We start from the raw sequence: 14,033 nt of genomic DNA, 5'->3' as shown, positions 1-14,033 counted from the left end.
ACTTAACAGGCCTGTAGATGTGGGTGGATATTTGCAAGAGCATAATGATCTGTGAGGAAAACAAAGACTTTCATGACTCCACAAGTGGATTTTTCTTATACTCCTTCTTATATTTTTCTTATATTCCTTCTCCCTGGGTTAAGATTTGATTAAGACCAGCAAATAACAGAAATCAAAGGGCATAGAGTAATGGTGTAGAAGACAAAGGTCTCTGCAGACACTTCACGCTTTTGAGAATCTTTTGAGAAGCCAGTTTTGTCTCTCTGTCTTCATCTTTCACTAAATATCAGTCAGCCAGGAGATAACTTTTTAAGCATATGAGGGCATATTATCATCGATTACTTTCCTACCTCAAGTACTATTTGGGCTGGCTGTAGCCAAAGGATCTTCTTCATAGCACTAGCAGCAATGTAAGAACTGATAATCCCAGGGCACAAAAAGGGCATACAGTTCCTTCTTCAAATACACTTTGTGTGTCCGTAGGTCTAGGATTCTGTTAGGACTTCTGGGGACCTTGGCATTGTAAAAGCTTTTTTCAGATGATATGACCACTGGTTTAGATACCCTCAAAGAGGAGCTGTTGGTAGGCTTAGAGCCCTACATTACAATTTATGTTCTTAGTATTCACAGATACAGAAATGAACTAAAAGTTGGTTAAAAAGAGACTTAGCACCAAAAAATAGTGCTGTAAAATGTGTACATGAGTTGCAGTATACAAGTATTTGTCTAGCCATTTTCTTCAAATACTTAAACGTACAAAAACCATTATGATACCCCATAGTTCAAAAATGTATTTCTCTTACTGTTTTATGACCGAGGAATTTGTATCAAACCAGCTTTGACAATAATTCATAATTTGCACTTTGGGTAGGCTAAGCTACAGGGATTTCGATGCTGCTGTTGGCTGATGGCAGCTCCTAGAGATAAAAGGCAAGCCCATGCTTGTTCTTGGTTGTATCAGCAGCATTTACTAAATGCTTTGTAAACAGTTAGATATAGATATACTTGAGAGTTTTGGTTGCTTTTTTTTCCAGGGGTCCAGAGGACAGCTGCAGGTAACAACACTCTTGTGCAAAGACTTTTTTCACAAAGGGTTCTTCTCTATTGCATCTTTTGATATATATGAAAGAATTTGAGCTACAGTATAAATCAGACACAAACTGCTGTTCTCTGTGACTAAGTGACACTATTGATTTTTCCTTTTGTACTCAATAGGCAAGAAAAAAAAATAGAGTGAGCACTACTAGGTTGAGATTAAGATCACATAAACATAAAAGTGGGATACAACACCAGTGCTGTGAGCTGGTCTGAGCAGCCCCATGTCTTCCTCCCACTTCCATCCACAATTTGTGGTGCTTAGAGAAACTTGTCATTCTGAAGATCCAGTTTGCAGGAATGAGCAAAAAAGATCGGCCTTTGTTCACATTGTCACTTTGTTTTGTACAGGAATGTTTTTCTAGCCTAGGCTGAGTTTTGTCATGCCTTTATTCCAATGACACCAGATGATTATTCAGAAAATGTAAAAAGGGCAGACTGTAGCTGCATATTTATCTGGAAGGCTTACAAAGGATATCTGTTACACCTGTCTTACAGCATATGCATTGGTTTAAGGTTGATCTCCAAGCTGAATTTGAGATGTCCCTGTTTTGTTGTTGTTGTTGTGTGGTAGAGTTTTGTGTTTGGTTTTTTTTTTTTTTCTTTTCTTGTAAGCTCTTACTGTTGATTTTCCACCACTGTTTCACACCCATAGGTAAGAACAGCTTGGGGGTATTCTGTATCACCAGCTAATTTGGTATAGTTCAGGCTGGAATTAGGGTTTATTCATTACATGAGCTTCAATGGGATTTCTTTTGTCCATGCTTTTTCTGAGATACATACATATGTAATGTGGAATTTGATGAGGTGATACATGCTTAGTTCATTTAGTCTGTGTGTATTTTTAAAGTCAAGTTGAGGGCGTCTTGCAGTTTTTAATTTTTCTAGTGGACTTTTATGAAAATCATTAAGTTCATTTAAGTCCTTCAAATAATTGTCAACTACCCATGAGTATTTTTTTGTCTCTGTACAGAGTAGGGTTGCATTTCCAGAAAGTGTGAACAAAAGACCAGGAGTAAAAGCGAATGTACTGGCAGTATCATCTCTCAACATATCTTTATTTCTCTATCTTAATATATATGTCGTATTGCCAATTAAGTTAGCTGCATGAGAACCCATCAAAAAGCTTCAGAAGTATTCCAGATTCCTGCATCTAATTACAAATTACACAATACTGTTTTTGGTGTCAATCAATATATATGCAAGTATGTCTTAGTAACACTCACTGAGGGGCACAGAATATCAATGCTTCTGCTTCATAACCAATGGTTGCTCATGTGTATGCTGTTCTCCTGTCCTGAAATTAAAAAAACCCCAAACAAACAACAAACAAGGCTGGGATTTTTGTCTTAAAATGACAGTACTACTAATTTTATGTTTTAAAAGTATTATAATTCATATCCTAAAGACTATTCAGTTGTGGATTGAAAGATCTTTTCATATTCTCTGGCTTGTTCTGTTCCACTGGTAAGAAACACAGGAATTGGATCCAGAATACCACTGAGTGCCTACTGGAAGCTGGGAATAGAGGACAAATCTGATCGTCTTGCATCATGTGTTTTCATAACTTTGCATATAGTTGATATGAGAATAGTTCCATTTCAGCATATTTCATGGCAGGTATACTTACAGCTGAACAAATAACCAGGACTGTTGACTATGAGCACCACAAGTTTTGAACCATTTTTACATATATCATTTAGTTGAAAAGACCTTTCCTCTCACTTCATGGAAACCAGCTTAATACTGTCCAAGAGTCTAAGTCCCCCAGATTCTGACGATGTCACACCATATGCGATAATATATAGAGACCAGAATGCATAATGACATTTCAAACAGTATAATTCATACTTTTTTTGATAAGCAGTATGTTGTCAGTTGGTTGTATTATATTTGGCAATGGGAGTCTGTAGTTTGACAAGAGTAGTCCTTGAGTCCCAAGAGCAGTTGCAACTAATATTGTATTCCCTTGTTATGTTGCAACTTTTTCAGATGATATTGCTGTTACGTATGTTATGGCACCTAAAAGTGCAGTAGCTATTTTTTCAAACTTTAAAATGATCAGAAAAATATGCAAATATATCCCATAGAAGGAGTCAGCAAATCTTGCAAAATCAGGCGCTTGTCATGGGTCATTTAATGCGTCTGGGCAAAGCCACTTTTTTTTTTTTTCCAGCACACTTAAAGGAACTTCAATCAGTGGCAGACATATCTTTAAACAGTCTTCCCATTGTAAATATATTGGATTTGGATATTAAGGCTTTCCTTTGGTGAGAATTAAGTGAAGTGCTTTGTCTGCCAGAGTGCTACAGAGTACCCCATTGTGTCCACTTTTCCAGCACATATATCTTTGCACAGCTGATGGAGTCCATTTGTTATCAGGCAACAGCTGTCTGACTGGCCCTTCAATGAAACTGCTGTTCCAGGTAGGGACAGCTGGTCTGCCACCAGGTACGGCCAGCCAGGGCGTATGTTCTCCAAAAGGTCACTGCTCTCATGGTTTATCTGAATTCTGCCCAATGCAAATGATTTTGTATCGTTTTCAGAAATATGCTAATTGTCCTCTTTTCAAGAAAAGAGCGTACTTGCTACTCATTGGGTGCTGTGTTATTATTTTATGTTGGGTGCCACACTATTTTACTGAAGCATCATATTTCTCAGACAGTATGCTTGGGCAGAGTTATGAAAATGATCCCTTTATAAGTGGAGTGGACACCTACCAATACATTTTGTGGAATTTAATGGCTTCATCACCTTGATATTTGTAACCATGGATATATATTTTATGGTAAAAACTGTGTTTCAGATAGGTTTCTTTTCAGCTAGCTATAGAAAAACCATACCTCTGCTTTTCTTTCTGTGTCCTCCCAAAATGTCTATATATTGTATGATGTTACAATTTTTATCTTAATTGGCATACATTTATATACACATATACAGAGCCCTTTTCTTTGTGGTTTGGTGAGTAAAACCATATCTATGCATAGCATGCAAGATCCTTTATGCAACCTATCTATAACAGCATTTTGTTCTCTGGAAAAAAACTAATATTGGTGTCACATTTAGTCCTGAATTATTTATCCTTTCATACCCTCCTGGCAGCTGTCACCCTATGTCTGGGGAATGCTCCTGCAAGCCCGGCTGGTCTGGGCTCTACTGCAATGAGACATGTTCCCCAGGATTCTATGGCGAGTCATGTCAGCAGATCTGCAGCTGCCAAAATGGTGCTGACTGCGATAGTGTGACTGGAAAATGCACCTGTGCCCCTGGATTTAAGGTAAATAAGTCTCACTTTCACAGTCCATTTTTGACTCTGCTTCCTTTGCTAAGTGCCAGATTCTTCAAAATGCCAGAATGCCCTTTATCCACCACAGTAAAATAGAGTTAAGGATATTTTGTACCACTGAGTGTGTTATAAGGTAAGACTCTGAAAAGGCAAAGTTTGTGATTGGTTCTTAGTATTGAAATGGAGCCATTTTAAGAAAGAAAAGTTGGCTGCTTTATAAGACATTGATAAGAATGAGGGTGTAAGGTGTAAATTATGTGTAAATAAAGGAGGAATGCTAGGTTTCAGTCATTATCTTGTTTCACCAACTCCTCATGTTCTATCCAGAGAAACTCTAGACAAAGACAATTGTTTTTACAGTTCAGGACAGATTGCTCTGTGGCTTTCACACATTTGCTGTTACCTGTGCATTGGATGCTAGTGTAATAGAGAAAACATTTTAAAGTATGACTGTTCCTTTAAGAATAATAACTCTGAAAACCTCAGCCAAAATACTTCTTAAAAATATTTTACATATCCACATTATTTTCCACTGAACTGCCGTCTTACTGTGTTTGGGTTTCATAAGGGGCTTCTTTGTTACTGAAAATACTCTCTGTTGCTCTAGCCAGGTTCTGCTAGCTATGTGACCTGAGCTCTCACAGCAACTAATGGAAAACCACTGCTTACTCTAGAAGTAAAAAGCATGAAGGGCTCCCCCTTAAATTCAGGATAACTTAGTGACAGCCTAGGACACTCATGGGCTGTATGTTTTCTGGCTTTTATAGCCCCTGAGTCATCTAGATCGTTTAGTAGTTGTATTGTCTGAACCTATTTTTGTGTAATTAAGGGTGTGACTTGTGGTACTCCTTGTCTTCCGGGGACGTATGGAGTGAACTGTTCATCTGTGTGCAACTGCAAAAATGAAGCCATCTGTTCACCAGTGGATGGTTCTTGTGCCTGCAAAGCAGGTAAGTGTCTCTTCAGAATTATTTTTCTTTTCTGTAATCACAAAATGAAATGAGTTTTTGAAGAAGAGAAGGAGATACAAACTCAGTAAAAAGCAGACCACCTCGAAGGCCATATCACTAGATACTTCATGCTTCTTGCTGCTCAGTGAGGCAAAAACTAGGAATACATCTACTGAGAGAAGGGTACATGTACCTTGTGTTCCTGTTTCTTCAATGCAGTTCTCAGTGGGCTGGATACTGTGGCTGAGTGAATTACTAGTGTTTACCTGAGATGGGCCACCACTTGTATCTTGTGGCAGTGCTGTGGTCTGAGAGACCATCTTATGCCATTTTTCTAATGTTGGCTTTCCCAGTCAAAATCTGTAGTGCAGTTTCCCCTCAGCCTGGGTGAGCCTCACCTCTGGCTGCCTCCCTCGCCCCTCTTAGCATCACAGAGGCACTGACTTCCTCCTGCCAGTTTAGCTCTGATGTTGATACCTACTGGCATTTTTATCTATTCAAATACTCCTTTCCTCAGCAATTACTTGACAAAACCTTGCATAACCCCTTCCCAGCTTGTGCCTCTTCTGTTCCCTACTTCTACAAGAAACTTTCTGAATCTCCCAGTATTAGTGTGAGTAGACTTATGTTCATTGACCCTTCTACCTTGCTGTGTCCTCCCAACAGTGATTTTGGTTGTCAGTGTACCTCCATCAGAAGCTGTATGTGCCTGCCCACCTCTCTATCTCCCAGTATCACATGCGTTTGGCTGCAACAAAGATACATCACACATCCTCCAGCATTGGTTCTGCAGAAGTCTTTTCCCACATAAAGGTCTACAGGTGCACATGGTGTTCCTTTTCAACCCCAAATGTGCTACTAAACTGCGCTTGAAAATCCCCTCTTGCAATACACCTGTTGTCTTTTTCACTTCTGCTGTTAGGAAGGATTTAAAGTCCAGCATCCCTCAGCAGTGATGCTGGCTTGCTGAGAATGGAGGTGCAGGTTGTTGAATGCTCCCATGCAAATCCCATGCCCAGCCTACATTGTAGACCCCCCCATCTAAAAATGTTTTTCTGAAAATACACAAAGGTTGAGTGTAGAGGAGGAGTGTTAGAATTACCTAGACAAATAGCGACTAAATTTGTCAGAGACTGATACAATTAAATCAGTTGCGTAGTGAATGTGTAGTTTCCAGCTTGTACTCTTACCAGAGACAGTGGAGCTGATTTAACTCTCTTAAAGTAGCCAATAGCTACTGCTAAGTAGTAGTTTGTGAGGAGAAAAACTATGCCTTGAGCCACACGTAATCCTATCTTCTTGTGCATCATGCAGTTTTAGTCATACTACACTGAAAAAAGACACCAAATGGTGAAATTAAAACCTTCATGTAAATGAAGGAAATCTATAAATCCTGGAAAGACATTTGATAGAAAGTGTCTCAATTTTCCAGCTAGTATAGTGTAATATTTTTCCTGAAATGACTCCTAAATTCAAAGCTATCAATCCAGGCCATAAGGCAGCTTCATTTCAATACATGTGTTTTGGATGGTCTATTGATTAGATTCAGTGCAGAACTGTTTTCCCTTTGCTTACTGTAAACAAGGTACAAATTTAGAAACTTGGCTTGTGTCACTGCTGATGATAACGTATGACTGGCTCACGCCATTTCTCTTGTATCCAATGGATGATAACATTTTAAAAAATCTATTCACATCTGTGTCTACCCAGTGCGCAGTCTGTGAACCATTAATATCAGGCATAATCAGTGGTGAATGCTGCATTTTAGGACCATTTTCTATTACATTCTTATTTGTATTTGAAGAGAAGTACAGAAGTAATCTGAAAGGTCTTTTATGTATCCTTGGAGAAATCCAACTCGTACACCACTCTTGTGTTTTCTCTTTTTTCTGTGTCTAAGATTTCTGTTGAAACCATATTGCAAAACTGTCTGTGCTGAACACTAGTGAAAGAATCCTGAAAGCAGCAGCTCAAGTCTAAGGAAAATAGTCTCTGTCTTTTTTGTTTGTTTGTTTGTTTTTTCCAGGCTGTGCCTTAAAACTTGCAGTATAGTTTAGTGCTGAGAAATTTCAAGGTGTCTCTGTTTTTGTTTTGGATCTCCTGTCAATTACTTTCGTATGTTGGCAGCCATCTGCAAATGTATGCTGTGCACAGATGTTACAAGGTGCCCTTGAGCACCTTTATTCCAACCTGGACAAGTCCTCAGCTGAAAGTGCTGATACTCACCTGTAGTTAATGTTACACTGGTATTGCGCAGCTCTGAGAGATGCCACACAGTAGGCAGCATGTCCTCAGAGAGGAATGGGAGAAAACCTGATTAATTAGTCACTTTAATTCTTATTTGTTGCAGGTTGGCATGGTGTTGATTGCTCAATAAATTGTCCCAGCGGTACCTGGGGACTTGGCTGCAACCTAACTTGCCAGTGTCTTAATGGAGGGGCTTGCAATGCTCTAGATGGAACCTGTACCTGTGCTCCAGGCTGGAGAGGAGAAAAATGCGAACTCCCTTGCCAGGTAGCTTAATAATTTCACTGAATTTTGCACTGTAGGATGATACTGGGCAGGAGGATGCTCCATGTCATTCTGACTTCATGGGTAAAAGTACCTAAGGAGCACTGCACCTGGTAGCCTGTATACAACTGGGTTCAAGATCAGTGACATGCACCAACAGGTCTTCTGGAAGAACTCTGCTGTGCTGCACATCCAAGCACATGAGAAATTACTACACAAAATGAAGATGCACTGATGAACGCTTTTTCTGCTTTCACACTCAGAAGCTGGATCTCAAACTTTTCACAACTCCTTTAGAATTTGTTGAAAAACACAAAACCAAATTTTTCCCTGTCAGCATCAAATTCTATCCAAACTGCTTCTCTTAAATTACTATAAGTAAAAGTGATGAGAGAAAAAAATGTACCAAAAATGTACTCCACATCAAACAACTTTAATTAAATTAGCTTACATCTATGATTCAGTGTGACAGAAGAGCTTTCATTTCTTCTCAGTCAGACACAAAAAGGCACTCTTCCTGCCCAGTCCCATGACAGGTCTCTGCCCTTCTCTTGGAGCTCTCACTTCTGCTATCTCCCAAAGACTGAGAACTGCAAAATTAGAAATCGCTGTGTTGACAAAGGCACAGTCCTCATCAGTTCTGTTCTACCTTGTAATCTGTAGTTTGGGGAAGCCATAAAAATATACAGTTTCAAAATTCCAGAAATTGTAAGCTTCTCTCTGCTCTGCTTTTCCTCTCTGGTGTCTTTTCTTCTCTTTTGCAAAACTATCTGCATGGCAAGTTTTTGGTTTAATATAATCACAAAGGAATTACCTGAACTAAACATAAACCTTTTGTATTCCCCTCCTGTATCACATTCAGACTTCTCTCAGTGTGGACTAGCTCTACTGAGCAATTACATGGTAGGAGTAGCTGACCTACAATGTAAGACTGAAAGCACACCTTTGTTTTGAATGAAAATCTGGATAGTCAGAAGTGGGGTTTTTTTTGGGAGTTGTTGAGATGAGCAAAAGGCTCCTTATACCCCAGTCATGTAAGATTTTCGTCTGTTTTAGACTTGAAAAACTGGGAACTGCATAGCTAAGTGCTGTGGAACTTGGTTGAAATGTAGGCATGAACATCAAAGAACAGTAGATGAATTTTCATATAGGTTTTGTTTGGGTTTTTAATGTGACTGAGACCAGTTTTTAGCCTCAAATTTAAATTACTTGGTTTCAAACCTGACATGTTTTTTCTTTACTGGAGCAGGAGCACAGTTGTAAGGCAAATGAGCGAAATTAGAGGGACAGTACAAGAAAGCTTTCATTGCCGCCTCTAACAGTGTAGATTACTCTGTTCTGAACCACTATCTCCAGGTCCATTAGTCTGGGATTTTTCAAGAGAATGTAGTGAATTCTTTATCTTCCCCTCTTAAATGAAATAATGAAAATGTAGGGTGCTAAAAATGTTGCAAAATCCACAAGTGTTTTACATTAAGAAAGCAGATTATGGATTCAGGAGAGATCTGTACTTGCTTTTTGAGGCAGAACTGTCCAGAACTTGTTCTCCTCTAACTCACAGTTGTTGTAATTTCTGTGGTTTTTTTGTTTTGTTTTGTTTTGTTGTTGTTGTTGCTACAGGACGGCACATATGGTATGGATTGTGCAGAACGCTGTGACTGCAGCCACGCGGACGGTTGTCATCCCACCACGGGCTACTGTCGCTGTCTACCAGGATGGTCAGGTGCGAAAGAAACCGTCATGAAGAACAATGAGAGTTTCCACTGTGGTGGGACTTCCAGTTTTGTGGGTATAGGAGCAGTATGTGGGGTTGGAAGGAGAAACAGGACAGTTCTGTGGCTGCTGTGTCACTTCTGTGATTCACAGGTGTGGAAACTTTGTCAAATGTGGGATCCAGAGAATACTGGGAATAGAAGGGAAATCTTAAAATCTGGACATCTTCAGAGTATGATTCCTTACAAAGGTGGTAAATAACTAGATATTAAAGGTTGTGCTGGCAGTGTAGGAAGTGGAAATCTGTAGGGGAAACACGTGTGCAGGAAGGACTCCTGCTTTGCTGTGGAAGACCAAATTTATTTCTTACTTGTGCAATTTGTCTGTATGTTAAGCTGCTGCCAAGTTCTTTGAGAAGGCCTGTCTCACTGTTGGGTCTCCCCAGTGTTACCCTTTTCAGTGTGAGAGAGGCTTCCAGAGCCAGCACTTACCTAACTGAGCCAGGAATTTGTTTTATTCTATGTTTATTTTATTCTTTTCCCACAAACTGCAGTGTGACTTATCATTAGCCACACAGATACCTCTAGAAAATGGCTACCACAAGCGTTCAAAAATACTAAAAGTTATCTGAGAGAATTATGAAAAAATACTATTAGTATTATGCCATGTATTACTATTTTGTGAGACACTACTTTGTGTTTATTTTGTTTTGATATTAATGACCTTCAATGACTCTTGTTACTTTCACGTAGTTTCAGGTAATTGTACATGTGTGTTTGGACACACTTTCTCAAACTTATATTTGGATCTGCCCAAAATATGATTTCTTAGTTAATAAATGTATTAAGCAAAGAATACCCACATTAAAAATGTGAACAGTTGCTGATCTTGAGCAACCATTGTGTAGGCAATTAGAACTGTTCACAAGTTCCAAATGTACTGCTCAAAACACATATTGTGACTTTTCTAAACCGGAGACAAGTCTTCAGAGACCAAAAATAGGTTAATGAATGAAGCCAGATTAAAATAGGTAGTTTTGAAAGGCCATACTAAAAATTTAGCAATTTTTGTAACAGGCTATAAAAATTACCTGGCCATAACTAACTGTGGATGTGACAAAGGCTTCAAACATATCACAAACTTTGACTATACGTGAACTCAGATATTAAAAAGGAGATAATATTTTTGTCTTTAGTCAAATCTTACTTTGTCTTCATATTTAGAAAGGAAAAAGATTTCACTAGAAAAAGACTTCAGGCATGATCATTGATAAAACTGAGTATTCGTCTCCGGATGATGTCATCAGAACAATGTGTTTAACAGACTAGTTTCAACATGTTGGTGATGTCTAGACACACAATATGACATAAATGGCATAGTTTGCTTCATATTCTGTCTGGAAAAATCCTCCTCCCACACGTCACATGTCAGAGCAATATACATGAGGAATATGGTCTTTGTGTAGGTACTTATATTTAGAATGATTAAAAAAAGGAGAGACTACTTTACAAACAGGTTCTCAAATAGCTGTACTGTAATGCTACATTGCAGAGATATCATTAGACTGTAGAATTAAGAAAGGAGGCTGTATATATATGTGTATACATAGCAGTTAGAGAAGCAGATTGTGATGGGTTGACCCTGGCTGGATGCCAGGTGCTCACCATATCTGTTCTATTACCCCCACTCCTCAAAAATACAGGGAAGAGAAAATATAATGGAAGGCTCGTGGGTTGAGAAAGGACAGGAAAACACCATTTACTCATCAATTACCATCATGGGCAAAACAGACTTGACTTGGGGAAATTAGTTTGATTTATTACCAGTCAAATCGAAGTAGGATAATGAGAGATAAAACCAAATCTTAAAAATACCTTCCCCTCACCCCTCCTTTCTTCCCAGGCTTAAGTTTACTCCTGATTTCTCCGCATCCTCCCTGCAAACAGTGCAGGGGATGGGGAATGGGGGTTGCAGCCAGTTCATCTCATGTTGTCTCTGTTGCTCCTTCCTCCTCAGGTGCAGGACTCATCGCATTCTCGAGCATGGGATGCCTCCCATGGGAGACAGTTCTCCAAGAACTTCTCCGACATGAATCCTTTCCACAGGCTGCAGTTCTTCATGGACTGCTCCATGGGGTGCAGTCCTTCTCTTCCATGGGGTGCAGTCCTTCAGGAACAGGTTGCTATACAGCCTGGGCCCATCACAGGCTCACAAGTCCTGCCAGAGGACCTGCTCCAGTGTGGGCTTCTCTCTCCACGGGGCCACAGGTCCTGCCAGGAGCCTGCTCCAGCTCCAGAGGCTCCTTTGGGCATCTACCTGCTCTGGCCCATGCCAGAGGTCCACGTCCTCCAGAGGTCCATGCCCAGGTCCTCCCTGGGCTGCAGATGGATTTCTGCTCCACTGTGGACCTCCATGTGCTGCGGGGGGACAGCCGGTCTCACCATGGCCTGCACCACAGATTGCAGGGGAATCTCATCTCCGGTGCTTGGAGCACCTCCTGCCCTCCGTCTTCAGTGGCCCTGGTGTCTGCAGAGTTGTCTCTCTCACATATTCTCACTCTTGTCCTCCAGCTGCTGTTGTGCAACAGTTTTTTCCCCATAAATATGTTATCACAGAAGTGCTACCGTTGCCAATGGGCTTGGCCTTGGCCAGCAGTGGGTCCATCTTGGAGCCAGCTGATGTTGGCTCTGTCAGACATGTGGAAAGCTTCTAGCAGCTTCTCACAGAAGCCACCCCTGTAGCCTCTCTGCTACAAAACCTTGCTATGCAATCCAAATACATTTGTCAAAATATAGCAACAAATTATGTTAGAATAGCTTAGATTTTTTCTATTAGATCTGTTAAAGTAACTCTCACACTTACTAGTTTTTGGTAGTTAGTATTACCCCAAAAAAAAAAAAAAAGGAAGAAGGAGAGAGGAGCTGATTTTGCATCAGTCTTACCTAACCCAAATTAAGGATTTAGTTGTCTAAAAACCACTGGAAGGGTAGTGTTAGAAAATGAATGCATTTGAAGAAGCTTAAAAATGTGAACTTGTGAGCATTTCTTTCTTTTTCAACACAAATAAATTGATGAATCCAGGGTCAACTTCCCCAAATATTTTGATGACACCATAATAACATAAGTCTTCCGAGAATATATTTTAAATGTAGCATTTTTCTCGGCCATTTGAACAGAGCAGTTGTCTACACAATTCCCCAGGGAATTTCATCGGAGGGAATAGTTTCTGTAACTTTTCAGAAATAAATGAAGGGTGGAAGATTTTTCTCTTGCTGGGTGACATGGTTGTACCGTAACTCTGGGGAAGAGGAAGCAGGGTGCACGGGGCGGGGGGTCACTGCCTGGTAAGGTGCCTGTTCTCTCAGCAGGAGGGAGCTCTGAGCTGCTGTGTGGGCAGAAGAACTGTTGTCATGTACCGAAGGGCAGCATAGCTGACATGCTACCCCTTATTTTAGTCTCAAGAAATAGCTGCAGCTGAGCATTGGGTCAACAGTAAGATACTATGTGGTTTAACTTTTTAAAGTAGTTTTTTCTTTGGCTTATAACATGCCAAGTGTCTTATCTTTTGCTTCTTAGGTCCTAGTTATGAACTAAAGTGTAATGTGTTGCCATCAGCTGTTATAAAACTCAAGAAATAATTAAAATGGGTTTTAATTATGTTCCGTTTGAATTTAGGATTTCTGGTTTTAGTTTAAGGTCTGTTACCTAGGTGCATGTCTAGATTCTTCACCCTAGACAAAAGTGACTTTGTTTGTAGGACTCCTGTTAGAAATCCTACCCTGTCTATAGTTTACCTCAAGTACTCCCTGTACAGCAGCTTAATTCTGCTTAGAAAAGCAAGAGTTAAGGCTCATGTTTGTTTTTTTTTTTTTCCTGGCAATCTGACCATTCCATCACGTTCCAGGAGCCACATGACAGGATGGCACAAACAAGAAACATCCTCCCACGCAGAGGATGATGTCTGCCCCAAACACTCTCGTCCCTTGACATTTTCGCTGTATCTTATAAGTTTTCTTCATTTGGAGGGAGTGAAATAGCTGGACAGTGGAAAAGAGTGTGACCCATTAAAATACAAAGCAGAAGAAAGACATACAAAATGTATTCCCCTAATAGGCAATGATAATTAGTGATCCTAAAAATGTATACCAAACTTTTAAGTTAACTTCCATTAAAGACCCACCTCTACTGCCTCTCTCAATGACCACAATCCAGAAAGCACCATGGTAACTGTTAATTTCATCCATTAATCTTATCCGTTCTGCAAGCAGCTGTGAAAATACAGTTTTTCCAAGTTACCTAATAGATCAGAGAATTCATATTCTTGCAAACTGAGATTTTGCAATAAAGCGTTGTAAAAAGGGAGAAGGTTTTTCTCTAGACAGTTTATTCATTACTGTACTACAGTAATGAGGCTGTTACTGATAACCTATTACTGCTGTGCTTTCTTGGGTGCAGTTCTGCTGGACCTTTCTGTTTGT

The 14,033-nt window shown here is 39.9% G+C and overlaps 1 protein-coding gene across 4 annotated transcripts in view; it reads left to right on the top strand.

Annotated features, from left to right (window-relative positions):
• MEGF10 (multiple EGF like domains 10) overlaps positions 1 to 14,033 on the top strand; it is a 104,217-nt gene that overhangs the window by 64,754 nt on the left and 25,430 nt on the right. For all 4 annotated transcript variants that reach the window (XR_011736357.1, XM_065861040.2, XM_071801780.1 and 1 more), the window contains 4 exons: positions 4,198 to 4,372; positions 5,211 to 5,331; positions 7,682 to 7,845; positions 9,463 to 9,565. Coding sequence is in view for 3 of the 4 variants with exons in the window: in XM_065861040.2 (XP_065717112.1) it covers positions 4,198 to 4,372; positions 5,211 to 5,331; positions 7,682 to 7,845; positions 9,463 to 9,565 (563 nt within the window). In the remaining variant the exon portion in view is untranslated. The remainder of the gene's footprint in view (positions 1 to 4,197; positions 4,373 to 5,210; positions 5,332 to 7,681; positions 7,846 to 9,462; positions 9,566 to 14,033) is intronic.

This window comes from Patagioenas fasciata, chromosome Z (assembly GCF_037038585.1).
Source record: "Patagioenas fasciata isolate bPatFas1 chromosome Z, bPatFas1.hap1, whole genome shotgun sequence".
Classification (NCBI taxonomy): Eukaryota; Metazoa; Chordata; class Aves; order Columbiformes; family Columbidae; genus Patagioenas; species Patagioenas fasciata.
The sequence above is the reverse complement of the archived record's forward strand: the minus strand, read 5'-3'. Positions and strand labels throughout refer to the sequence as shown.